This window comes from Carassius gibelio, chromosome B21, assembly GCF_023724105.1.
Source record: "Carassius gibelio isolate Cgi1373 ecotype wild population from Czech Republic chromosome B21, carGib1.2-hapl.c, whole genome shotgun sequence".
Taxonomy (NCBI): Eukaryota; Metazoa; Chordata; class Actinopteri; order Cypriniformes; family Cyprinidae; genus Carassius; species Carassius gibelio.
Window position 1 is genome coordinate 22,876,639 of NC_068416.1, and position 27,126 is coordinate 22,903,764.

The 27,126-nt window shown below is 34.9% G+C and overlaps 1 protein-coding gene across 1 annotated transcript in view; it reads right to left on the bottom strand.

Moving 5' to 3' along the window:
• Nucleotides 1–10,270: 10,270 nt before the first annotated feature.
• LOC127985611 (rho GTPase-activating protein 24) overlaps nucleotides 10,271–27,126 on the bottom strand; it is a 42,030-nt gene continuing 25,174 nt past the window's right edge. Inside the window, exons 3-4 of the mRNA XM_052587643.1 lie at nucleotides 16,851–16,951; nucleotides 10,271–10,301 (exon numbers count right to left, since the gene is read on the bottom strand). Coding sequence (XP_052443603.1) covers nucleotides 10,271–10,301; nucleotides 16,851–16,951 — 132 coding nt within the window. The remainder of the gene's footprint in view (nucleotides 10,302–16,850; nucleotides 16,952–27,126) is intronic.

A 27,126-nucleotide genomic window follows, 5' to 3' on the forward strand; every position in this document is an offset into this window, starting at 1 on the left:
ACCTTCCATATAGGTGAATGTAAAAATTAAATTAGTTTTCTTTATGGAATAAAACAGAATGGAAAACATACTACATAAACCCAAACAAACATACTAAAATAAAACAATGGAACAACACAAACCTAAACAAAACACAATTAACCCAAACAAACATGCTAAAACAAAACATTAGAATAACACAAACCTAAACAAAACACAACAAACCTAAACAAACATGCTAAAACAGAACAACAGAGTAACACAAACCTAAACAAAACACAACAAACCTAAACAAAACACAACTAACCCAAACAAACATGCTAAAACAAAACATTAGAATAACACAAACCTAAACAAACATGCTAAAACAGAACAACAGTGAACACAAACCTAAACAAAACACAACAAACCCAAACAAACATGCTAAAACAAAACATTAGAATAACACAAACCTAAACAAAACACAACAAACCCAAACAAACATGCTAAAACAAAACATTAGAATAACACAAACCTAAACAAAACACAACAAACCCAAACAAACATGCTAAAACAAAACATTAGAATAACACAAACCTAAACAAAACACAACAAACCTAAACAAACATGCTAAAACAGAACAACAGAGAACAAAACAAAACCAAACAAAAATTCTAAAAAAGATAAAACAAGACAACCTTAAACAAAACACAATAAACCTAAACAAAAAGTCTAAAAAAAGACAGAACAACACAAACTTAAACAAAACACAACAAACCTAAACAAACATGCTAGAACAATAGAAAAAAATGGAATAGCATCAAAAGATGTATAAGCTATAGAAATAAATAAACATAAAATAAACCTAAACAAACATAGCAAATAAAATCATAAAAAAAAACTTTAAAAATAGCTATAGAATAAATCTTAATATACTAAAACATTAGTGTTTCCAGTTGCTAGTCCTGCTAAATAGTCATTAGTCAAGCCATGCTACTAGTTATTCCACTAGTCAAGCCATTTTCAATTTTACGCAGACTTTTAGGTTTGTACTTTCATATCTTCTATCTGATCAGACTGAGAAAGCTGTGTATGAGGACAAACGTACAGCATCAGTTTTTAAGTTGATAATTTCTCATAAAATATCAACTTAGGTTGATATTATGATGATCGATGTGTCTCATTTTCTGGAGTTAGGGTCATTTTTTTTCTAACCTTTTGGTTGGAATATGAAAAACAAGGTGCACTTCACTCAGTGATAGAACACTCAATATACTGCAACGTAAAGCTATTTTTAATATAAAATAACTGAGGTGCAAATGAGGATGAAGGCGGCAGTTTCCGCTGACTGAGTTTTGGACTGACTTGTGCAGTTGCCATGGTTTCCACAGTGCTATACCATGTCTCTTAAAATACATGTCCTTGATCAATCTAAATTCAGTCTGACAAATCGTTTAATGCACATTGCATAAACAAATATTCAAAAACACTAATATTGACAGGGAAGACAATAGTGGGTCAATCAGAAATGTTATACCAAAGATTATCCAAAAATGGAAATTTGCTGAAAATGCACTCATCCTCAGGCCATCCAAGATGAAGATGGGTTTGTTTGTTTATTGAAAAAGACTTGGTTAAAATACATTCACCAATGGATCCTCTGCAGTTAATGGGTACCGTCACAATGAAAGTCCAAACAGCTGATAAAAACACCTTAATGATGGATATCTTTCTTACACAAATGTATCTTTCCATTTTTAACAAGGTGTATATTAATGGATTGGAGTTGTATGGATTACTTGTGGATTATTGTGATGATGTTTGCACTCTCATTCTGACGGCACCCATTCACTGCAGAGGATCCATTGGTGAGCATTTTGGTTGGACTGTTCCTTTAAAGCTATTGAATCACCTTTGTTCTGGATCCTGCTGAGTCAAAGATGCTTGAAAATGTTATTAAATGATGAAATGTCATTAAAACAACATAAGAAAAGTTTATCTGAAAAGAAACGCTTGTTAAAAAACATTTTTAGAGCAAAGAGAAATAGAATACATGCTAATACGATTCACATTTATTCCAATGGGAGTGGGATTTAAAAACCGACTACCATCTAATCCAGACAAATTTATCATCAGACCATTTTGTCTTCATCCTTCAATCAAACATTAACAAGAGTTGTCCGACACCAATCCAACAAGCCAAGCATAAATACAACTGAAGAAAATAATGGCACTGTGTTACTGTAAACTTGCTATTTATTCATCAGGCGCCCTGGGAATCCTGTCAAAAATCTAATCATATTTGGAGATTTTATTACCTTGGCTCTCAGAGAAATAATAAACTATAAATTCTGTCCGACGAAAGTCTGTGTCAATTACACTGTAATCATTCCTGGGACCCATGAGAAGACCTGCTGTAAAGTTTTCAAACAACCAAACGCATCCTTTTAGGATGAATAAAGCAATAACAGTGTATGACAAAGAGCAAAACAAATCCATAATTCAGATTCTTTCAGAATATATGTAATGTACAATGAGTCATAACGATCATTGCTGTATTGATTCCTTCAGGGCCATTAACTCATTTTTCCTCAGTTCATTTTATTCTCACCGTGTATATGCATAATTATTGATCTGACAAAAGAACTAGATGCAACTGAATGAAAATGAGTGTATGACAAGCACAATAACGACTCAATGAATATTTAAAAGCCAGCATAACATCTGCAGTGATAACTCATTGAGACATTATTGCTGTAAATGGCTAAACGGCCACTTGGGGGCATCAGCGTCATCTTTTCGAAGACAACAGCCATCAAATCAGAAAATAAAAAAAAGGTCTAAAAATATTCTAGGACAGATTAAATGATAATGCAGCTGTCAGATGTAGTTTTACGGCATGTAAAGAGTTGTGAGAAACTGTAAGTGGGAGTTCAGGAAGTTTTATGAAAAAAAAAAAACAAAAAAAAAAAAACAATGGATTGTTTCAGAAAGCAGCAGGTTTTAAAATAAACTGAAAACTTTTCATTATTCACCGACTCCCACTGTTCAAAAGATCTGCAAGAGCTTATTAGACACGAGAGATAGAAAACACCGTCTCTCTTTGCTCAGTGGGACTTTTCACTGCTAAACTTGATTTTCTACAACCTTTCTTGACCTTGTGTAGTCCTTTGATGTGCCTTATAATTTCACACCATGAGAAACGCAAATTTAGCCTGTAGCAAAACAGTTGCCAATTATACAGTTTACTATTATCATGGAAAAATATTTGACTGCAGAATGCTGAGAATGACCAATCAGCATTTGCAAAAACTGCATAATATAATATAATATAATATAATATAATATAATATAATATAATATAATATAATATAATATAATATAATATAATATAATATAATATAATGGATTATGATATAAACAAATCAGTTGGCAGTTGGCAACTGATCGGCTGTATCAATATAAATTAAACATGTTCTACTTTAACAAACAAACAAACACACAAACAATAAATAAATAAAAACAGTGTGCCAATGAAAAAAAATAAATTACCATGCATTTTAAAATAAACACTGAATTTAATAAAAGTAGAAACGTCTCTAGGTTACGCATGTAACCATGGTTCCCCAAAAGAGAACAAGAGGCTGCGTCAAACCATGGTTACATGCGTAACCTAGAGACGTTCCCCTTCGGCAACTCGAGCTGAGTCGAATGAGTATGCCCATGCCACCAGACTTGCAAATCCCTGCTAAGTGTGGGAGAGCACAGCTAAGGCGAGAGAAAAGGAGCCAGGAGAGATGCAAAATGCAGGAATAGAACCTGACAAAGACAAAGTAACCGAGTGGACATCCCGCAGCGACCTGAAGGCCAACTTCTGGAGGGGTAAGCCTTGTCTCCCAAAGGAGAAGGGAGACCAGAGGACTCAAGGCTATGGGATAGCATCCCAGTCCACAAATTAGCATAAACTCCACCTGGCCGGAGACCTAAGCGTCAGTGCACCGTGGAGGAAACATGTAACTAGTGGGTCTCTCCTGAAAGACTGACCACTGAGACGGGCATGGTTAGCAGCTAGAGCTGGTGGAGTTGAATAACCCTGCGGAGAACCATGCAACAACTCCAGCACTGAACCAACTGGGCAGTTAACTGGACCGAGCTGGTGGTTGCCGCTTTAAGAAGTGAAGGTTCACTTCAAGGAGTACAGTTTCCTCGTACAGTTTCCTCCAGTTCCAAACTCTGGGTGGGAGAAAGTAAGCAAGCATGCGTGCCCAGTGGGAGCGGAGCGTTTGCTGTGGGCAGAAGCAAAATCAGTCTCCCCGAGAGCTGACTATGCAAGCTCCACTCCCAAACAAACAACACATAAACTGTGTATCCCCACCCGTCACGTAGCCTGGGCAGGGAGGAAATACTACTGCTCTCGCCCTTATGCTTGTTTTTCACCTTAGACATGGCTTTTGCTTTTACTGGGACAGACAACAATAAATAGAACTGACACACACAGAGCGCTTCACTGAATGACAGAAGCTGCCGCTGTATCCTCCGCACGTGCTTTAAAGGTCCCTGTTACACACGTGATTCAGAGCGTGGTCACGCTGAAAGAGCATTCCCATATCGTTTCAACTCAGCTCGAGTTCCTGAAGGGCAACAGTTAAATACTGAATACTGTATGATACTGAAAATACTTTGCACTGGCAAAAATCGCAATCATTTAATAAAATAATTAGAGATGTCAAGAATGAATGAATTAATGAATATACAGCCAGACAGATAGACGATAGATAAATAACAACAACAACAACAACAACAAAAATAAGCAAGCAAATAAATAAGTAAATCCCCCTTTTCCAGTGATGTTCTTTGTAAATGCATTAAAAGACAAAAATGTCATCCTCTTCTTCAATTTTTTCAACCTCTAAGAGTTCAAAGAGTTCAACCTCTAATCATAACCCTCAATGGGGCAAAATTCATACAAGCTCACTATCAATTCACCAAAATGTCAAACCATTACGAACTGCCATGAAAGTGTGTTGGATTTAACACTGCTTCAACACTGCATTTTTAAAATGAAATATGTTCCATCCAATCAGTGCTAAAACCAACGTATAATTAAAATCTATTTCAGTGTTGATTTATAAGCGTCTGATTTAATGCCCTTTTGCGTGTGTACATACACCCTCCAAATATCCCGACAGAAAAAAGAATGTTTGCCTGGAGGGGAGACCGCATGCACGACTCTGATTCCACATCCTCTGCACATGTTTCAGCATGAAGCCCACATACAAAACCAAACATCTACGTCACGGTGCTCTCGCTCCATCTGGAGAGGCAGATAATGATGCCATCCATATGAATAGGACGCTCTCCGGCAGAACAACTACTCAAACAGCCTCGCAGCAAACAAACAAGCCTTTCAGAACACGCTGGAGGGGGATCTCATTTATACCTTCCTCTGTCGGCTCCAATAACAACTTCAGGCTTTTGTGTTGGATGGAAGAGCTTAATTTTATGCATTAACTGCGGTATTATTCTCAGAAGCTTTTAATCATTGTTATTGTTATTATTATTATATATTTTTTTCTGAGTAAGTAATGACAGAATTTTCATTTGATCTACCTTTCAGTACCAGCACAGAGATTATAACATCACGTCATCTGCTATATTTACAAAACAGAAGGATCATATGATGCACTTCCCAGAAGCCTTTGCTATGCTGTATGTCTCACTGGTAAAAGTCTACATGTCAAACCTACACAAGCTCTCCACAAAATTCAACCCGCATAGAGTCAGTCTGACCAACAAGAAGTCCTACAAACCCTGTATGACCCTGTATCATCTGCTGAGAACCAGATACCGAATATCATATCATTGGCTGAAAAATTCAATGGGAGGAATTCAAGCTCAAGACGAGAATGTCATATTTATGTTTTCAGACATATTTGATCTATTATTGAGATTAAGTAAGTATAGGAGCTTTATTTACATAAATAAAAATAAAATTCCCGGTAAATGATCGTGATGGCCTTATTTTGAATAGTCCACAAAAATAAAAAAATAAAAAAATAAATAATAAAAGGGGGACAAAATATGATAAATAATAAATTACAATGATTTTAAGTAAAATATATTTATTCACAAAATAGTTTTCTGTAATAAGTAGCTTTCTAAAAAGCAGTCAAATATTTAACAAAATATAATTTATAGTTGTATGGCATAGTGAGGCCCAATTGTAGCCAATGCTGAATTAATTTTAAGGGAAATGTCATTTGTGATAAACGCTGGAATCATAATAAACAACAGAGATAGATAGATAGATAGATAGATAGATAGATAGATAGATAGATAGATAGATAGATAGATAGATAGATAGATAGATAGATAGATACTTGAAAATTCTTATTTTTACATTTATATGCCACAAACACAACCAGGATCTCTACAACGACAGCATCAAATTGGAAGTAAAACGTTATGGACAGTTCTGTAACTTGTCATTTAAAGTCATCTGGCTCTTACGTGTTTAATTTTAGGAGCCAGTGATTCCGAGGTCATTATAAGTCTGGAGCCCAGTAGCATGTAGCTTTATTTAGAGGAGACAGGAGTAACGGTAACGGTCAGCTCCTTCACGCCACACACACCTGGACTCGGGCCAGTCTGCACAGTCAGGACAATAGACGTCCTTGTTCTGTCTTCTTCCTTATCACAGTTCTTGCTCTTTCTCTTGTTGCAGGACAGATTTAGATTTCTGGAATTTGTTTGTCTGATGTTCATTCTGATTCTCTTTGGGGTCCTTCATAGCAGTTCTTCTACTTTCCATCTGCTTGGAACGGACAATAATGTGACCAAAGACCATCCCGCACTCCAGAAACATTCTCCGGGACAGCTGTGAAATATCCAGAAGGTCATCTTTTTCTCATCAAACAAAGCCATTGAAAATATCAAGAATGAAATATCATCTTTATCGTTTCTGGATCGTACTCGCCTGAATCATTTAAATGGATTGTTCAGTTTTTCCAAAGCAAATCTGTTTTGAACATTTGAACAGACTAGAGACTCACAGCGAAAATTCCCCAATGAACTTTAGCAGTGAAAAGCCTCATGTTTTGAATACATAATGCTAATCACATTTCTATATGGAAGTAAGAGGCTTTGTTAGAGTGCCGTTTAGAATGAAGATGCATTTGCATGTGTGTGTGTGTTTAATGCAAACATGCAAACCTTTCTGTCGCCTGCACATGGAAATAGTTCTGTGGTTTTATTTCCTATCAAGGTACAAGTTGTTAAATAAACACATATGAGTCATGTCCTTTCATTCGTCTTTCTAATCTTGAAATCATTTTTCCACGCAAAAAGTGGCATGCAGGATGTAACTGCTTTGCATGAAAAGCACAATGGAATCTGTAGTACTTCACTCAAAAGTACAAATTCTGCTAGTATTTATTCACTTTCATGTCATTCTTAACCTGTATGATTTTTTTTTCCTTTAGAGGAACACCAAAGGTGAATTTCTTTTCAAACTTTTATTTGCTATTAAAATCTATGACAAACTGAACTGAAAACACACAAATTCAGAATTGACACAACAACAAAATAATAATAATAAAAAAAGATCAACTTTTAAGATCAAGTTTAAGGCTAAATTATAAATGGCAATGGTCCGTGCAAAGCCCTCAGTTCTTAACCCCCTAAAACAATATATTTGTGTTCTGTAATAGTTCTCAATTCACCCACCACTGGGATAGAGTGGACGTTCATTTTTGAGTGCTAGTCATTTTTGGATCCAGTCTGTATTTTATAAGCACACTGCTGTAAATATGTGACAGCAGAATCAGATTCTTGGCTATAGAACGTGTTAGATGTGGCTCTGATTGTTTCTCCTGATGCCATCTGTGAAATATGTATTTCACACTTGGCTTTTACAGTTTTACAGTGGCAGAACAGATGGAAAATGAGCCCACTGTTTTGGCTGTGCTGGATCAGAGGGCATTTAAAGCGTGTCTAAAAATTTAATGATCAAGAAGCCTGCCAATATGGTTAATAAAATAAAAAATATAATTATTTTCTTAACTCAAAATCAAATCCTACACTGTGTTAACAGCAACCGCTGAGGGTTAATTGAGCTGCATGTCATCTGCTGTTGCCATTGTGATGTTACAATTGGAGGTCAAAGGCAGTGACCCTGAGCCGTAACTACATGCTCTTCCTGCCCCGTGAAAGGAAAGCGAAAACCTCACTGCATGAGGCCTGTACAATGTGACAGATGCACAAATAAAATATATCACACATCCTCCGAAAAATAATGAAAATATTGTAAAGGTGTGCTTTCAGCCATACAAATATTACTTTTTGTTCTTTCTTTAATCATTTTTTAGAAGTGGTCCAATGCAAAGGTTCAAGGATGTTTCAGACTGAATGTTAAATCTGTAGCAAAAAACCTTGTTTGTAATGGAGTATGACTGCACTGCCAGCATATTTTACATATTTTTATATGAGAAAGAGAATGACAAGTATTTTAACAGTCAGAAAATAGGCCTTTTTAAAGAACTGGGAGAAAATTGGGAAGACTTTCTGAAGATTCAAATAAGTTTTTTTTTCTTTGTTCAGATTAAAACTTTACCTTCTCAAATACTGATATATAACATATACATATGTATAAGCTGTATTATGTTGGTAAATATTGAAGAATACTTAGCCCTACGAATAACTTATGTAAGTATATTGTTATGTGAGTTATGTTGGTAAATATTTTCAATTCTTTTAACTGGCTAAAAAATCCATAAATTAATTATATACTTCCTATTTTTCCATATCTCTGCCCAAACATTCTCAAAAATGAGTGACATTTCAGCTATGTCCTGCTTCCTAGGTATGCTGGGTGACCTTTCACCTTGTCTATGATTATATATGCACAGTCTGAGTTGACGAGCCTATGAGTATCACATTTCATAAAGCATGCAAGATATGCATGGAGGGGTCTGAGTGACATTAGATAATGATAACACAGCAGAAATACATGTATAACACTCTCTCTTTCTCTCACTTGCCCACGCCAAAGACTTAAGTTACACCTAAGAGGCATGACGGGCTAAGAATGAACACGTTGTGAGATGAAAAAAACAAACAAAACACCATATCATATATAATAAGCCCCCTAATGTGCTGAGACAACATTTATTTGTATGGTACGTTTTATTAAGTAACATTTGATGTTAATGTGTCAGAAAGTAATTCCATGACCAAAATGATAATGTAAAACTAAAACTATAGAAACTTGAAGTTGAAAAGTTTAACACACACACACACACACACATATATATATAAAAATGACTAATTATTGTTTAGCTTACATGAATAAACTCTAAGAAAAGTCTATATAATGTGTTTTGTTAATATGAAGAAATGTTCAGTACTAATTTCTCATGGTTGTTTTATATTTTGAATTTCACGTTACATTTTGTTTTAGAGTTGACAGATGTCTGCAAAATCTACAGAAAACATACTGAATTTTTCAGGACTTTATATATTTTCTATGGATTTCTTTTTTACAGTTTAATGTAACCTTGAGGACTTTGATAACCAATCACGATGCAGCACGTAAACATATGACATCATCATTGGCAGAATTTGAATTCCGTCATTCTTAGTCAGTTTTAAAGCTGATTTTAATGGATTATGACTGCATTTTGAACATAAGTTTCTGTATAAAAAAAAGAAAAGAAGTCAATATTTGAGGAACTAAAACAGCTTGAACACGAAAGTCTTAACTTTCTTGAAAAAAAAAACTTTCTTAAGTCTTGAAAACTGTTAAAAAGTGGCCCAAAACCTTCTAAAACCAAACCAGGTTATGCTGGTTTATGCATTTTTTTTTTTTCTTTTCTCTAGGAGGAATATCACAACAAAGTACACACATCAAATTCAAGTACTTATTGTCTAGTAGAAGTTAAAATAGCTAGTAAAATTAGTTTGTTGGCAACTGAAATCACATACATTAGTCAAACTGGGCCTGTTTGTGATTCTCGCTACATTAGGACTGTCCTGGCAGGGAGTCGAAGCTAAATGTGAAATAAATTGGCATGCAAATTACCAGCGATCAAGTCAAAGAATAACGTCTGAACAGTTGGTGGTAAACAAGAGGACATGACTGGTTCTCCGCTGCGAAGACATACAGACAGCAGCAAGAGCGTAAATAAACAGCACAGCAGAGCAGCCAAGACCTTCAGACAAAAGCCCCCTGATTCCTCTCAGTCACCCTCGGACCCCCTGACAAGAGCCGCCCAATTAAAACACTGATTAACTGCTGCTGTAATTCTACACGGGTTCACGTCAGGCGAGACCCGAAGAGAATGAGACTACATGTGGAAAAACAGAGGAACGTCAAAGAGTAATGTTTTGGAAATAATATTCATTGATCATAATAGTATTAACAAATATTATTTCAACGAAGAATTCAAAATTAGTTGAACTGAAACATGAATCAGATATTAATCTGTTAAGCATTGTATTCTTTATTATTATAAAGTGTTCTATGATATCCTAACTTGCCTGTTTTAGTTGTTGTTGTTTTATTTTTCTTTGTTGGAAGAGGGAATAATAAATCTGCAATGGCATTAACTTCAACTATGTCTGTGCAGCACTGACCCAGAGTCCTGTGGTTGCAGTGGCTTTTTGACCCTGGCTTTGACATTCATCTTGAGAATGATATTACAGCTCTCGTAAATCTCATATCTTCCCTGTTTTGGACGTCACATGGTCCTGCCAGTGCATGTGAGGGAGTGTTGTGCTGTAATTAAGTCAATCTCAAGTTGAGAAAAACAGTTCGCCGCAGGAGATTCAACCATCACTTCATTACGCTCTCATTTAAGTAGGCCAGAAAGAAAGAAAGATAGACAGAAACAGAATGATCTAAAAAAAAAAATACCGACTGAATGAACAAACTGAACAACTGAATGAACGAAAGAAGAACAAAGGTATGACAAAAAAGAACAAACAAAAAAATGTGAAAAAGAAAAATGAAAAAGAGACAAAAGAAAAAGAGAGAAGAAAGGGAAAGAGAGAGAAAAAGGAAAATGAGAATAAAAATTTGAGAAAGAACAGAAGAAAGTGTAAGAAATAAAAATAAACAAAGAATGAAAGAAAGAAAGAAAGAAAGAAAGAAAGAACTACTGAATGAACAGTCAAATGAGTCCTCAACAAACGAGCAGACAAACAAATGAACAAGTGAACAAGAAATAAAGATGGACAGAAAGAAAAAAAGGAAGAGAGAAAACAGAGAAAAAAAAAAGTAATAAGTAAAAAAATATATAATAATTAACAAAGGAATAGATGATTGAACAATCATACAAATTACAAACATATGAACAAGTTGAACAAATGAGTGAAGAAATGAATAAATAAATAAATAATCAAATGAGTCAATTGAGCACTGAACAAACAAGCAAATAATCAAATGTGAGCACAAGCAGAAAGACAGAAAGAAAGAAAGAAAGGAACAGCTGAAGGAAAGACTTAAGGACCTATTGAAAGAACAGTCAATGGAGGACTGAACAAACAAGCAAACAAACAAAAGAACAAATTAAAGAATCAAAGGACTGAACAAACAAGCAAACAAACAAAAGAACAAATTAAAGAATCAAAGGACTGAACAAACAAGCAAACAAACAAAAGAACAAATGAAAGAATCAAACAGACGAAAAAGAAAACAAACAAAAAATACAACAAAATAACGACAGAAAGGCAGAAAAGAAGAAAACAAACAAAGCAATACACGTGGTATTTTGCTCAGTCTCAGTTGATGATTCTGCAGGTGTTCTCTGAAACCACACAGATTCACTTCCCCATCTGCAGGTTCTGCCCCTTGAACTCTCACAAAAAAATCCCACACATCTTTACACTGTAAAACAAACCCTATCTCTTTGATGACCTTCATGATGAACACACACACCATGCAAACTCAGAGGGGTTATTTACACTTCAGCTTCAAATACTCCAAAGCTATTCCTGCAGAAAGAGAAGAAGAAATGCTCTTCAACACATTTCATCTCACAAGTTTTCTGTGGTTGCACAAATTATCAGCTTCACTTTTTGTTAGTTCCCCATTATTATCCAGATTCACTGGAAGTCAGTGAGTTATAAATAACTTACAAGTTGATAAACAAAGGATCAGTGAGTAAATAGTGGTCCACATGCGGAGATGATGAAAGATTATTAGGCAGTAGCCATTTTCTGCCTGAGTTATGAAACAACAATGTCAGTTTAGTGTTTGTTTTAATTTGCTTTTCCAGAAAAATCTGCATGCTATGGTACGAACACTGTGCACTGCGAAACCAGGTCTGATATTTCATTCTGGTGTTCGCTGGGCCAGCTAAATAATTATTATGACAGTAGATTTATCTGTGTGCTAGAGAAATATACTGTGAGCTGTTGGACTGCAGCAACAGATTTGAACCCCACATATAAGAAAGAAAAGGTTTTAATTAAAATCCAATTTTACCTTCATGAGGTATTCTATTTTCTCTCATGGTCTGAAATCCAAAGCAACAGACCTGTGAAATTGGAAAGGAATCCAAACAGGTCTACTAGATTCCAGAAACTTTGACATGTACATTTTGACGTGACAGACAGATAATGTCATTTATGTTTATAAGCATTGCTGTATCAGTCAAAAATGAATCCAAGAACGTGAGCTGAATGTGTATGTAATGGTCAGCCTAATAATAGGCACCACAAATTTTGTAGCCAAATTAAACAGAGGCAGTATGAATACACAACTTTGAAATGTAAACAAATATTTATTTAAACTTACAAAAGGGCAATCATCCAAGCCCAATAATATAATTAAACATGACAAGAAAATAGAAGGAACAAAGTCTTAACCAAAAAGAAAAATCCAAATTAATTTCAAATGCAAAATAAAGTTTCCAAAAATAACTTCCTTAACAACAAGGTCAATTTCAAAATAACTAAACAAAATACCCACAATACCTAGAACCCTCAGGCCACACTCTCCACTGCAGCAACAAACACAGACTACCTTCCATTACAAAGTCATTCACATTTATACTGGTGGCCAGCACCATTACCCCATGGGGAGGGACAAACTCACATACAACACTTTACACATGTTCACCTAAATATACAGCGTCTAAAAGAAACATATTGGCATGATGTTATAATTAATAAATCTACTTTGATGTTATTAAATCATTCACATTAAACAGGAAATAAAAGCAACAACTCGGCCGCGTTGCCCCTGAAACCCCCACGCTCAATTAATACATGGTAGATTCCCACCCTAAGCGGAACCAATAATTCCTGCCATTGTTTCCTACCGGGACTCTAAAAATCATGGGACAAATGCTACACGGGAACAATACACATCATTTACAGGTATTCCATTCACTCTGATCAATAATTACAATAAACTCTTATCACTAAACAGTCTCTGTGTGTGTTTGTGAGTATGTGTGTGTATTAAAGTCCATGTTGAATGTGCGGTCTTTCCGTGACCGTCACAGTGTAGGCCTATGTGATTCAGTGAAACTCAAGTACACGTGCAAACTCTGCAGAAGCCATGGTACTACAATGGTACACTTTTTCTGCCAGTTGTATCGTTATACTAGCATATAATATAATATAATATAATATTATGCACTTTATGTAACATTTATTCATGATAAACTTAATTTGAATGCAGACTATCACACGTAATAAAGTCCGGTAGCCAAGGCATGTGGTTAATATAATAATTCAATAATGAAATATTTTCTTTAATAAATAAATAATAATTTCTTAATTGAAAATAAAATATTAATGCATAAATCTCTGATAATCCCGGGTTGCTATGGTAACGCAGGTTTGTTTTTGCATTAAACTCGTGACACGACATTTATCATTCTGTTGCTTCTGAATATTTCAAGCAATTTTGAGTGTATAATGTAAGTTTCTAAATACTAAGTTCTTGCTTATTGACCTTTTGTACTGTAAAAAAGCAAACATTCTCGATAAGGTGATGGATCCTGCCTCGTAAGATATTTAGTGTTCTTGCTTTTGTGAAATAGGCTAAACATTTATCGGCAGATATTTCTTGACAGATGCTCGTTTCCGTCTATTTTTAGATTTTTAGATAACTTTAGATAACTACTTAAAAGAATAGCTATAGATTATGGCAAATATTAAACTCATTAAGAAAGCTGTCCTATAATAGTCCCACTCTAAGGACAAAATTAATTAGTAACCCTAATTCATACTGTGCAATATACTGTTATAATGTACAAATCAACTTAAGCATAACTATTATTTGATTTAGTTTTTATATAAATATGTATAAGTATCTTTCAGTTCTGAATCAACGTTACACACACAAAAAAGAAACAAATTAATAGACGACAAGGGAATTTAATTTAAATTCAGTCCATGTGTTATCCCTGCAAAAAACACTCCCATCTGTATTTATGAAAGACTAGAGGAAATTAAATGCACTTTTAACAACCCTCTTTTATTAGCTGAGCTTTACATTACCTCCAAAAAGCCTTTTTCAAGGACAAGTGATTTCACGGCCTATGCAGCAAAAAAAAAAAAAAAAAAAAACTTAAATATTCCAGAATACTGCTGAGATGTACAATGGAATAAATGGAATAAAGATGATAAAAGGCTAATGTATGTAAAAGTGCACGTACGCATGGAATCTCTCCTAAATGCCTTCTTCTAAGACTGACGCGCTGAACAATGGCTCAGGTTTTTCACAGTCAGCTGGCAGCTCCAAAGAGCTGAAAACGCGCTATAAATCTCTGTTTCTGCTGTTTTCTGGCACAGTGTGCACACTCTCACAGCTGTCTGCTGGGGAAACACAGGACAGGACAGATTTCTGCACGTAAACAAAAAAAGCATAATACCTGGAGCTATCTGTTAACATTCCTATTCATCTCAGCTGTAGCGGTTTGACTAGTTCGACCATTTGTGATGATTTTGGTGACAGATACAATGTGGCATTTACCGGCATGACTAATAAGAATACTGTGATGACAGGTTCAGTAGGCAATGATCTGTGTCATATTAATCTACTCCGCAAAAAGGCCCTATTCATGCAAATGCCACAGTGTCACCACAGATAAAGGTCCAAGGCTCTGCAATGATTAAAATATAAATTACAAAGTAAAAGTAAATTAAAAGTAAAATTACAAAGACCTAAAACTAACTTTTTGACTTCATACAAGGTCACAAGCCTGGAAACATAGACAAACTGTGCCCATGTGCGTCACCGAACAAAGATGACAACAGACAGGGCTCATTCCAGCGAAGAAGGTAATGTGGTGGTAAAAATCTAATGCATATAGTGTCTACTAGCTGTATCAAGACATGTTAATCATTATTTAAAAAAAAGAAAAAAAAAATGTTTAAGATGAATCTATTTCCTCTCTTTTATAATTTAGGATGCTCTTTAATATTTCAGGAGCCTTAATATATTTATCAGTGAGCTTAACTCAAGTATCAACAGTGTTGCGATCACAAATGCAGTATGGAGTACCTCAAAGCTCAGTACTATGGCCGTAACTTTTCACGCTTTACATGTTACCCCTGGGAGATATCATAAGGAAACATGGTGTTAGTTTTCACTGTAATGCTGATGATACTCTCTCTATGCTCTATATTTATTCAGAGCCTGGAGAAACATACCAATTTGAAAAACTAACGGAATGCATAGTCAATATGAAAAAACTGGATGATGAATAATACTGCTTACGATTACTACATATAAGAAACAGAAAAAAAAAAAAATACATAAAGAATGAACAAATTGGTATTGAGTGCTGTCAAGATTATTGTTATCGCTCCATCTGCTCTCCACCTACAATAGGTAGATTAAAGCATATTGTCCGACAGACCCACCAGAGAGCAAATCTATCACTGTCAGCTTCTGATAACATCTCCTGTCACTCCTCTCAGAAAAATTCTGACTGTTGGGAAAAAAAAGTGTGATTTGACAAGTTTCCAAAATACACCCACTTAACTCTGATGCTCCTATGCAATTGTAAGAGCAGAGCAACAGAAAGCAGGAAGTCAGTGTTTTTCAGATGTCCTGGATTTTTTATAGACAGGTCAATTTTGTCCAAGTCTCAAGCAGTATGATTATTTCATTATTCACTATACTCATTATTAATGTCTCATTTATGTTTTCATTTGGCTCTAGTTTTGTATTTATTACTGATACTGTATAGTGTGGTAGGAATGTGTGGTACCGCAGTTCCAGCTGCTAGAAAGCAGGTGTCTCTGTTATTTCTGTTTCAGTCATTTATTTAGTTTGAAGCTCAGGTGTGTATGTTATCAGAGTGTTCCCCAGAACTGAACAGGAAGTAGCACTGCACTTCTGTTGCTCCTCAAGCACTCATCTGTCCTCAGTGATTCATCATCCAGCACATGAGAGGGACATCTGCGTTTTGTCTGAACCCTCTCCAAACACAACCAGAGCCCGAAGAGAGAGAGAAGAGTGTGATCTGTAAACTAATTACAGCAGGTGGCAGATCCAGTTCCATTTATCACTAAGCTACATTTGGGAGAAAACAAATTACCCACAAACTTGGATAAAGAGAGATCCATTTGAAAACACATGGGTTGGTTTACATGACAAGATGCCCAGAAGATTTACAAATGAGCATTGTTTTACAAATGCAAGCGACTGTTCCACTGAAATGACACAGATTTGCTGTGATATGTTGTGTCTGGAGCGTCAGGATTCAGCTGTGTTTATCAGCGAGGTGCCCAGCGTCGATCTGTTCTCATTAGCTCTGATGGATGTCTTTGACGACCTCTCCTCAGTGAGTGAGGTCACCGCTGTCCCATCATGAAAGCTATAGTAAATGTATTGCAAAAACAGACAGAGTAAAAAAAAAAAAAAAAAAAACGGTTTCTCTTTACCTGGGATGACTTCAAAAAAGAACTTTCCACCTTCCTCCCCACTGCTGGGATGTTCGGTGACTCTGTTGCCAGGTAGGAAAATGGTGCCCTAGAGGAACCAAAAAGCCAAAAGAAATTAGTCAGACACAAACTGCTTAGGAAAGCAAGACGTACTTGGAAAATATATCACAGCAAGAAAAAACCTTGGGTGTATTGGAGAATAGGATGCTAAAATGTGAAAAATCCCTTTCCTGAAACTTAATTCTCATTTATATATTTTCATTTGCTTAATTTGCTTGCTTGATTTAAGATCTAAAATGTAATTTATATATATATATATATATATATATATATATATATATATATATATATATATATATATATATATATATATATATATATATATATATATATATATATATATATTAATTACATTTTATATTCATATATATATTTAATATTTTTTTTAAACAAAGCTATTACAAAACAAAGCTATTACATATTATTATATATTTTAAATATGATATATTTTCTAAAAAAGTATGTATTATTTATATAAATATAAATAGCTATAATACAATTTTTATTTTACAATGTATAAACACATACATTTTGTTAAAATGAAAAGCTACAATAAAGTCCAACTTATTTTCCTTTACATATTATTTAAATATTAAATATTTACAGTTTTATATCATATATAGATCACAATTCTTTATCAAAATAATATATTAAATGTAAAAATATATTAATAATATAAATATCTTTCAAACAATATATGTCTGGGGAAAAAAGCATTTAAAATTATATGTTGTTTTGTCTAAATATGCTATTATATTTATAAATCTGTATGTATAGGAATTTATTATAATATTAATATAACATTAACTTTTATAAGGATGAGGTCAATGCTGGAAACCATCTCATCATCTGGCCATTAGCTGGAGTCAGAAGGCAGAAATCAGTTCAGGGGTTACAGATGGACCCCTCGGGGGTCTGTATTACAGAGCTCAGGCGGCATTAGAGTCGACAAAGCTCTTGTTATCATGGAGAAATCGGATCTTAAGCAGCACTGCGACTTCTGTGGGATTATAGATCAGTGTTTGATATGCTGGATGAACTGCTGCTTTAAATAGACCCAAAATCAGCACAGCACACAGACCATGTTACAACCACCAGCGGACTAGTAAAGCAGCCTGATTTCCCCCACTGCTCTCATCTCTCTGTCTCTTTATCCTCCCAGCATCTCGCCCTCAACTATCGATGTTTTCCTTTATCTCGTATATCATTCTATATTTGTCATTTTCTTTCATGCTACACCACTATCATGCTATTGTAAGGAATTCAGTATGTATACTGTGGAAATTATGCATATATTATATAGTATTCTGTTTAAATATGCTAATATTTCATGTTGACATCAATTTGAAACAACTTAAGAGTCATTTTAAAAACAATTTTTTTTACGTTGACTCATTATAAATTTATACATGGTGCACTTTATTCTTTTCTTTAATTTACAAAAGTACAAAGAAAAGACTAAAAAAAAGTTATTTCTGACCAACGTACTATAAATGTGTTTTGTAAATAGGAACACATTTTGTTTTTGACGCCTGCAACGCACTCCAGATAAGTTAGGACAGAAGCTAAATATAAATGAAAAGGTTTTAGAATATCAGTTTTGAAACAGTAAGCAGGTGAATTGGTAATAGGTCAATGTATCAAGTTTGGGTATAAAAGGAGCATCTCAGTCTTTGCAAGCAAAGCTGGATCATGTTTCATCACTTTGTGCCAAATTTCATGAGAGAAGTGTCAAACAAATTTTGCAGTGCAAAATTGCAAAGTATTATATATATACATGCACAATATATGCAAAAATATACATCAATATTTAAAAAAATGTGTTTATGCATATAAGGTTTTAGAACCTAAAATGACCCATTTATTGGCAAAATTATAACTTAAAAAATGGCTGTGCGTGTGCACTTTGGATGGGATAAATGCAGAGCACTAATTCCGAGTATGGGTCATACTTGGCCACACGTCGCTTCACTTTTTCACTTTCAAAAGCACTAACATAAAGGCAAATTAAAAATGCACTTAAAGTTAAGGGACAAGAATGTAGCATATCATATTTGTATAAAAAATGCACTTAATAAAGTCAAAGGACAAGAATGCAGCCTATTATATTTGACATATATAATATATTTTTTTTTATTTTGTAACTAAATAAGCATCAGAGATGCTCGAGGGGGATTTCCCATCATTTTAACGATGACAGTCACACATGCTCAGATGGCACAATGAATGCCATTAACGCAACACGTGCTGAGCGATGTTTTCATATGCATCTTTATAGTAGCATTACAGGGGGCACTGGCACACTGGGGTTATTTATGGTATGCAGAGGAACAACTGCAGAGGTCTAAAGCAGTCACCTTTGAGGGAGAGTATTTCATATCTGCACTACAGAGGGGCTTAAAAGGCACATTTTCATTGGGAGAGAGAGGGGAAACAGAGCTCAGTTACATCCTTATCTAATATCAGTGCATATGTTCAGTATCCAGTATCCCGACATGCCTGGAAACAGTGAGAACGTAGGATTCAGAGATTAGGATAGTTAACATAGCGGCTGATACATTATTCAAATCTCTGCACTAGAGCCTCGCTCACACGACAGTATCAAATCCAACTCCACTTTTTTTCGGTTCCGTAAGGTTTGATTTTTTTATTTTAATTTTTAAATAAACTGAATATTTAAATAAAAGGATCATGTGATGCTGAAGACTGGAGTTATGATGCTGAAAATTCATCAGCTCTGCCATCACAGAAATAAATGACATTTTATAATATAAATGTATATATAAGTCATGAAGAATTCATAAACATGGAGCAGCATCCATAAATGTCACAAACCAGTTGTCTTTTTTTTGACTTCATGGAGTCTTTAAACCATTAGGATTTACCATCAGTTTACTATGAAATAAGAGTAAACAAGACCTTATCAAAAAAAAAAAAAAACTTGGTCTAGATTGTAGGGTTGGTGCCTGTCATGGTTATATTAACCTTGTGAAAGGTGAAAAAAAGCCACATATGACAATCATTACACAATGAACTCTTTCCCTTTTCAAGTCTCTCTGCGTGCGATGTAGTAACTTACTTCTGTTAAAACATCAAATGCTTTACGAGATCTTGCTGACAGCATGTTCCTGATTTTGGTGGGCAGCATGTTCCTTTCTCATTGGTGGGGCTCGTGAAGATAGCACAAATTTCAGCCCACAGTAAGGCAGGTCAGCGGTTTGATGTGGGCAGTGGTTCCTGTTTTAGAAGCGGAGCCTCAAGGGTGTGTTGGTAAAGACATGGGCCTTTCAATTAAAGGCATTTTTGTTGTCCCCAGAGGCATTCCATGTGGAAAACATGGAAAGACACATCATCAAAAAAGGCAGGGAACAAAACCCGGCCCATTCCAGAGCAGAAGAACCATGTGTCTTCCTTGGCTCACTTCCTTGCTTACTCTACACTTAGAGATGTGAAAAAAAAATTGTATGTGCTCTGGTGAACAACAACAATGATCATGATATATATAGTGAAGTATGGCCCAAAGCATTCTGGGTTTACTCATGCTAGTCTTCATTTTATAACCTACATTTTCACTGTAATGTTCTGATCTATTGTGATATATATATATATATATATATATAGGCTTTTTTTCTCAAACAAGCATTGACCTATATTTTTTAAGTTTAAAGTTTAAAGTAATCTTAAAGGTTTTTCCATTGTTTTAGTTTTAGTATAACATTATAATACCATTCTTATTTCATACTTTTATTTTTTATAATTTAAAGAAGAAACCAATCCGATGTATATTTGACATCTGAGGCTTAATCCTATACAAGAGCACTAAAGGTTATTCAGTCAGAGAGTTTTCAGCTTATTTTTATATAAAAATGTCACGCAGTTGCATCAAACAATGGTATAAACATCATTCAATGTAAATTGTGATTACTCTAATTAATAATCTCACAATTACAATTTCAAGGGAGTAATCGACAATTATGATTTTAGTCAAATTTTTATGAATTTTTTATATCAATTTAAGTGAAATTAATTATATATATATATATATATATATATATATATATATATATATATATATATATATATATATATATATATATATGTATATATATATATATATATATATATATATAAAATAATTAAAAAAATAAATACAATAAATAAATTGTTACAATGGTGCTTATCAATGGCCATCAATGGAAAGCTATTCTTTCTGCCCACAAAATGTCATAGTTACAAAACCTACCAACTGGGCCTTAATCATTCAAACCAGTCAAAACTTAACCCCTTGGTTCCCATGGTCATTGGTTTGGGGCAGCAGTTCATCTCTCAGTAAGGTGTTGCACCTCTCTGACCTCAGGGGTCCTGGCTGTTTCATCGCACCATCATTAACACCTCAAGCCAGACCAGGACAGTTCAGACTTTGACACAACCAACCGGAAATGTACAGCATCAAAGACACTACCACATGCATTGGAAAGAGGAAATCTCCCCAGATTGCTGTGCTACATTGAGCTGGGGCAGAGGTTAGCTTAATATCATCTCAGGAATTCCCCTCCCTGCTCGAGAGAAAAACAGAGAAGCAGAACAAAGCAAAAAAATGATTTGTTATGTCACCAGTGTTTATATTTAATTACATTTCAGTCCCCATGGTGCCAAAACGAAGTTAGCTTCTCAGTAACTGCATAGAGAGCCGACGGGTATGTGGGAATCCCCCATGGAGACGAAAAAATCCAGTTCCAGATCAGACCAGAAGAGCTGGCTTTATTTGTTTATCAACCAGCGGAGATTGATGGTAAATGACCAAAGGGGCCAGGAGGAAATTAAACAAGTTACAACCCAGTACTTAGGCATGAAGTCCTAAACGGTCCCATGGAATTCATTAAAGGAAAGTCATTTGCTGTGGAACGGTCCCATTAAGTGCTTTTGAACAGTTAACCTTGACTTTTCTTCAGAAGGCTGCCCTCATGTTTCGTTCATTAGTGGCCCCTGTCTGTCCCGCAGCACTTTTTCACACTTAGAGCCCTTGTTTTCTCTGCTTTCTTTATTTCAGTTTTTTAATTCTGCAGTCTTTTGCCTGCAGCGAGTGCAACAAATGTACCCATCTCCAGGTGAAATCAACTGTTTATAATGCAAGTCTTTTTCTCCTTGCTCACAGAAAAATGGGACTGCAGCAGTAGAAGGAAATAAACAGCCATTTGGACTGTGGCGAAGCATTAAGATCTTGGTAATGCTGCAAGCATTAGGAAATATAACTTTTAAAATACTGTACACATCAATATTTTGTTCCTAAAAAGAGGAGCCGATATTTATAACTTTTTATGGAAAATAAAACATTATTATTTTGTTACTTTTGCTTGAGGCAATTCTTGACATGCACGTCAAGCATTTAATATACTCTCATATAGACAGATTTAATGTCTATAGTAACAGAAATATAATATTTAAAACGTTTGAACTAACAAATGGTTCATCATTAGCTAATCCAAAACATACAGCTCAACAATGTAGCATGATTCTGAATGAATAGCTCTTTTAATGAATCAAAAACATATCGCGCAACCAGGGAGTTTCGATTCTCAACAAATGACTCCTATGAAGCAGTTCTCTCATAAAGACAGATTTGATGTCTATAATAACAGAAATATAATATTAAAAACATTTGAAGTAACAAATGGTTCATCATTAGCGATTCCAAAACATGCAGCTCAACAGTGTAGTATGATTCCAAAGGAATGACTCTTATGAACCGGCTCTTTTATGTGAATCAAAAACTTACAACACAACAAAGTAGTATGATTCTGAACAAATGACTCTAATGAAGTTTTTTTCATACTACGGAAGTCAATGGCTCATTTTTTGGTGAACTATCCCTTTAATAAATGGCATAAAATCAAACATTAATACAATATTTCAAAAAGTAGTTAATGCACTTGAATCCCTTACACTGATGGTTAGTAATTAGAAGGTTGTAGGTTCAAGCTACACTAAACCATGACCACTTTGCCCTTAAAACCTCAGGCTACTCCAGACAGACTGTTACAGTTTCGGGAAAAGCAAATTATCGGAAGATTTCTCCACTCACAAAAATGAAGCAGTCAATTAGGAGAACCATTACGATCTTGACAACTTTCAACTCAGATATCAGCTTAACCAACTCCTAAAAATAAAAGCTTCCGCAGGGCAGCCGCAGGTAAACATCATTACCCTCACCACAGTTTGCGGTCGTCTAACAGAAAACAGGCGGGAAATGAGCTAGTTTGCCAGGAGTATAAATCAAACATTAATTCTGAAATGGACAGCATCCATCTAGTTGTTTTGGCTGGTCACAACTGAGTTGCATGCCAAATGTGTTTCTCTATTTTTTGTTGAAATTTGTTCTGTGCTGTTGAGGAGACCAAACGTAATTACTGACAGAAATATTATAAATGCTTACAATGGCAGACCTGATGGAATACCTGTAGATAGGAGGTCTACAAACAAGCAGACTGCAGCAGTTCAAAAAATGTGATTAATCTCATCTTTCCATTACCTACATCCTGACCAATGTATGATTTTCCCCTGTGAGATGCTCTACATACAGTATCTGGCAGCAGATATATATAGGCCACATAGCCTATGTGTGTGTGTGTGTGTGTGGGAGAGAGAGTTTTTCAGTTTTCAAAAAAAAATAAAAAATTAATAATAATAATCAAATATATATATTTTTTTTTCTTCTTCTTTTTTTCTTGATATATGAAAAGACCAAAATAGCATTTATTTGAAATTATTATTTTTTTTTGTAACATTGTAAATCTAAGTGATCATTCAAATGAAATGAACTAAATGCATCCTTGCTGAATACATAAATACAAAAAAAAACTAAATAAATTAATAGAAAAAAATAATCTTACTGAGCACAAACTTTAGATCAGTAGTGTGTGTATATTTATGTAACTTCAGACTTTAGTAGGTAAATATGAACGGCTGATTTTGAGTTTTTGGAAATAAAAGGAAATGTTATACTACATTGAAATGACTCACTTTTGCTTTAAAGTGCAAATGTATTTGTCATTTCCAGCAGTCCAGCATTTTATAGAGCTTACATTTAGCCTAGTCCACTGAAAAAACGTACTTTCTAAAACTACATTTATTCAGTTAGCAAACGCTTTGGAATAAATGTAGCAAAAAAGCTATTTTATTAGTGCGCCAGGCTAAATGCACTGTACGCTCTATAAACTTTCTGCTGGAAACCCTGTACCTGTGAGTCATCTTAATAAAGCAAAATAATTTTCCTTTTGTTAGCTCTAATGGTGGAGATTTTATGTTTTTAAATATTTATAGTGAATCAGCCAGCATAAAAGTGTATGATTTCTTCAATATTAAAATATTTCATCCTGTCCCTGTTTATTATACACGTACACTGCCTATTATTTTTTTGGAAAACACAAAACCTACTAGCATCCAAAACAAAAAAAGACTTAAGATATTTATTGGATCCAAAAATCAATGTTCATTTAGGTTGCAGGAACAGAACAAATAGTATTATTTCTTTAATATATATTTCAGAGCCCCAATTTTAAGCAATAATGGCACTGAGGCTAAATGTTAAATTGCCAGCTAGCCTAGCATACCAATGACCAATCAGGAATAATACGAGAGACACAAAAGGCCACATGATTCATTTTAAATGTGCTATTTTCTGGTTGAGCTTTGCTAAGAAAAACCTGAAGCTGCTACACAATATCTCCGAGGTCTTTCATCTTCATGTTCATTGATTTGTTGTTTTCAGTCAGGTACAAATTCACTCGGAGCACAAACCTGCTCTAGTTGAATCTGATCTTTTCATAGCTCACGGTCCAAAACAGCAAAGATTGTGCAACTTTGTACAACAGCATCCCTCAGGGTTAAATAGATTGGCTACCTTCACCTTTTCCTTTCCTCTAAAAAAAAAAGATTTCTGTTCTAAAGCTTAGTGTGCGGCTTCAATGCCAACTAAAACAGCGCTCCTCACAAAAAAAAGCACAAGAAACTTGACTAATACATACCACAGCCACCGCTAACGTTAGCATGTTCTTATAATGAACCAGTACTCTTAACAACAACTACAAATACAAAACACACACAAATACTGGACAAAATGTTCATTACTGAAAAACTTTTTTTTTTAACTATAATATATATAATACTGACATTGCACTCTTGACATTCTGATATGATTTGTCCAGTGAAAGCAAACTCATTTAAGATCATTAGATTGTAGTGTACAGTAGTTTCAGTCACTAAGTGCTTTTTAAGGCCAATTAGCCGGCTTGGCTCAAAGATAAAATGCAAATGATCTAAGAAGGACGACAAATGCAATGGAGATAATTCCTTTGGCCAGAGCTTTATGCCTGAGCACTGGATGCTAATTGCTTCTAAAATTGGTTTTCCACCATTGTTTGCTACCACTAATAGGATCTATGAACCGTAGATAAGGAGGAAAGTAAACTCTCTCAAAGTTTTTCAAAGCTAAAGTGAACCGCAAAGGCAGTTCAAGTAACCATTCAAAAAAATAAAAATAAAAATAAAAAAACAAATTCCAGAAAATCCAAAATATAGATCAGTTTATTTCTTCATCTAGACAGCTTTGGATAAATCCTCAGTTGTGAATGGGTGCCATCAAAATGAGAGTCCAAACAGCTGATTAAAAATATCACAATATATGTTTCCATCCACCTATGCCAAGGAATGGCAAGATGCGCATAAATAAAAAAAAAAAGCATAAAAAACGTATGCGCACATTTGAGTAGGATAAACTTTTTTATCCAATAAGATATAATGCACATAAACTATGATGGAAGAACATTTACTGAATAAATGCACTTTGAAAAAGTCATGTGACTTTGTGCTATGAAACAGGATAATTATTATGTTCATTGGCTTCTCCTAGTTTTCTTAAGCCCCTTTCACACTGCATGTCGGACCCACAATATTCCCGTAACATTGCCTGGTCGCCTTCTGTGTGAAAGCAATCACGTCCCGGAATTGATTACAGAATTGAACCCGGGTCGGGGACATAGTAACATTGCGGTAATCGATCCGGAACGAGCGCTGTGTGAACAAAAGCCAGATCTAATTCCGTATCGAAGTGATGACGCGCGTTATCGCGCGACTCTTTTACCGGCTGTTTTGAAGAAAGATCAACATTCGCGACGAAAACATATGTGCAAACTGTAATGAAGCAGAGATCAGTTAGTTACTCACTTTCCGCGCTGACGCTGAGATCGTTTGCTTGCTTCAGTGAAAGTATAACGTGCCAAGCGTTGTCGACTCGTACATTACAGGTCACGCGTTGATGTCACGTGTCGTTACGGGATCTTCAAGGGTTGTGTGTGAAAGCACGCACATATACCGGGTCATCACTGGCAGTGTGAAAGTGCCAAATCTAGCGACCAGGGAACAATTACAGGAACACTTTACCCCTGTATTTGCCGGAATGGCAGTGTGAAAGGGGCTTTAGTGATATTTAGGGCCAGTTTACCAGGAAGTGACGATTTTGTTCTCTTTGACTCGTTGGATGGAAACAGTGCTTTAATTGCAAATGTTTTATGCAATATTCCAGTTTTGCGCATACGTTTAATTTGAATCTTTGGATGGAAACTAAGCTAATAATCCACAAGTAACGCACACAACTCCAGTCTATCAATTCATATCTCATGAAGTGAAAAGATGAATGTTTGTAAGAAACATTACGATGTGTTTTAACTTTAAACCATTGTTTCTGGCTAAAATATGATTCCATAATAACGCTTCCTCCAATAAAAAACAAAAAAACAAACAAACAAGCAAAGAAACAAACAAAATACATCAAAATCCAACAACAAATCTGTTTAGTTTTCAACTGTGTTTAAAGTTTTGTGATCAGTGCATATTTCTCTCCTGATTCAGACAAGAGGAATGTTTCCCTTGAGAAGGCAAAATTATAAAAAATGACTTTTGGATTTGACATATTTTGACAATACGTTAACTGGTGGAGTGGTATGGATTACTTGATGGTTTATCGGGATGTTTTTATCAGCTATTTGGACTCTCACACTGACGGCACCCATTCCCTGCAGAGGATCAATTCGTGAGCTAGAGTCCAAATCTGTTCTGCAGCCTAAAATTTTGCGTTTTTAATGACCTATTGTGTTTACTGTTGTTTTACAGTCTAATCAGACAGCACAATTAAAAATGAGTTTTTAT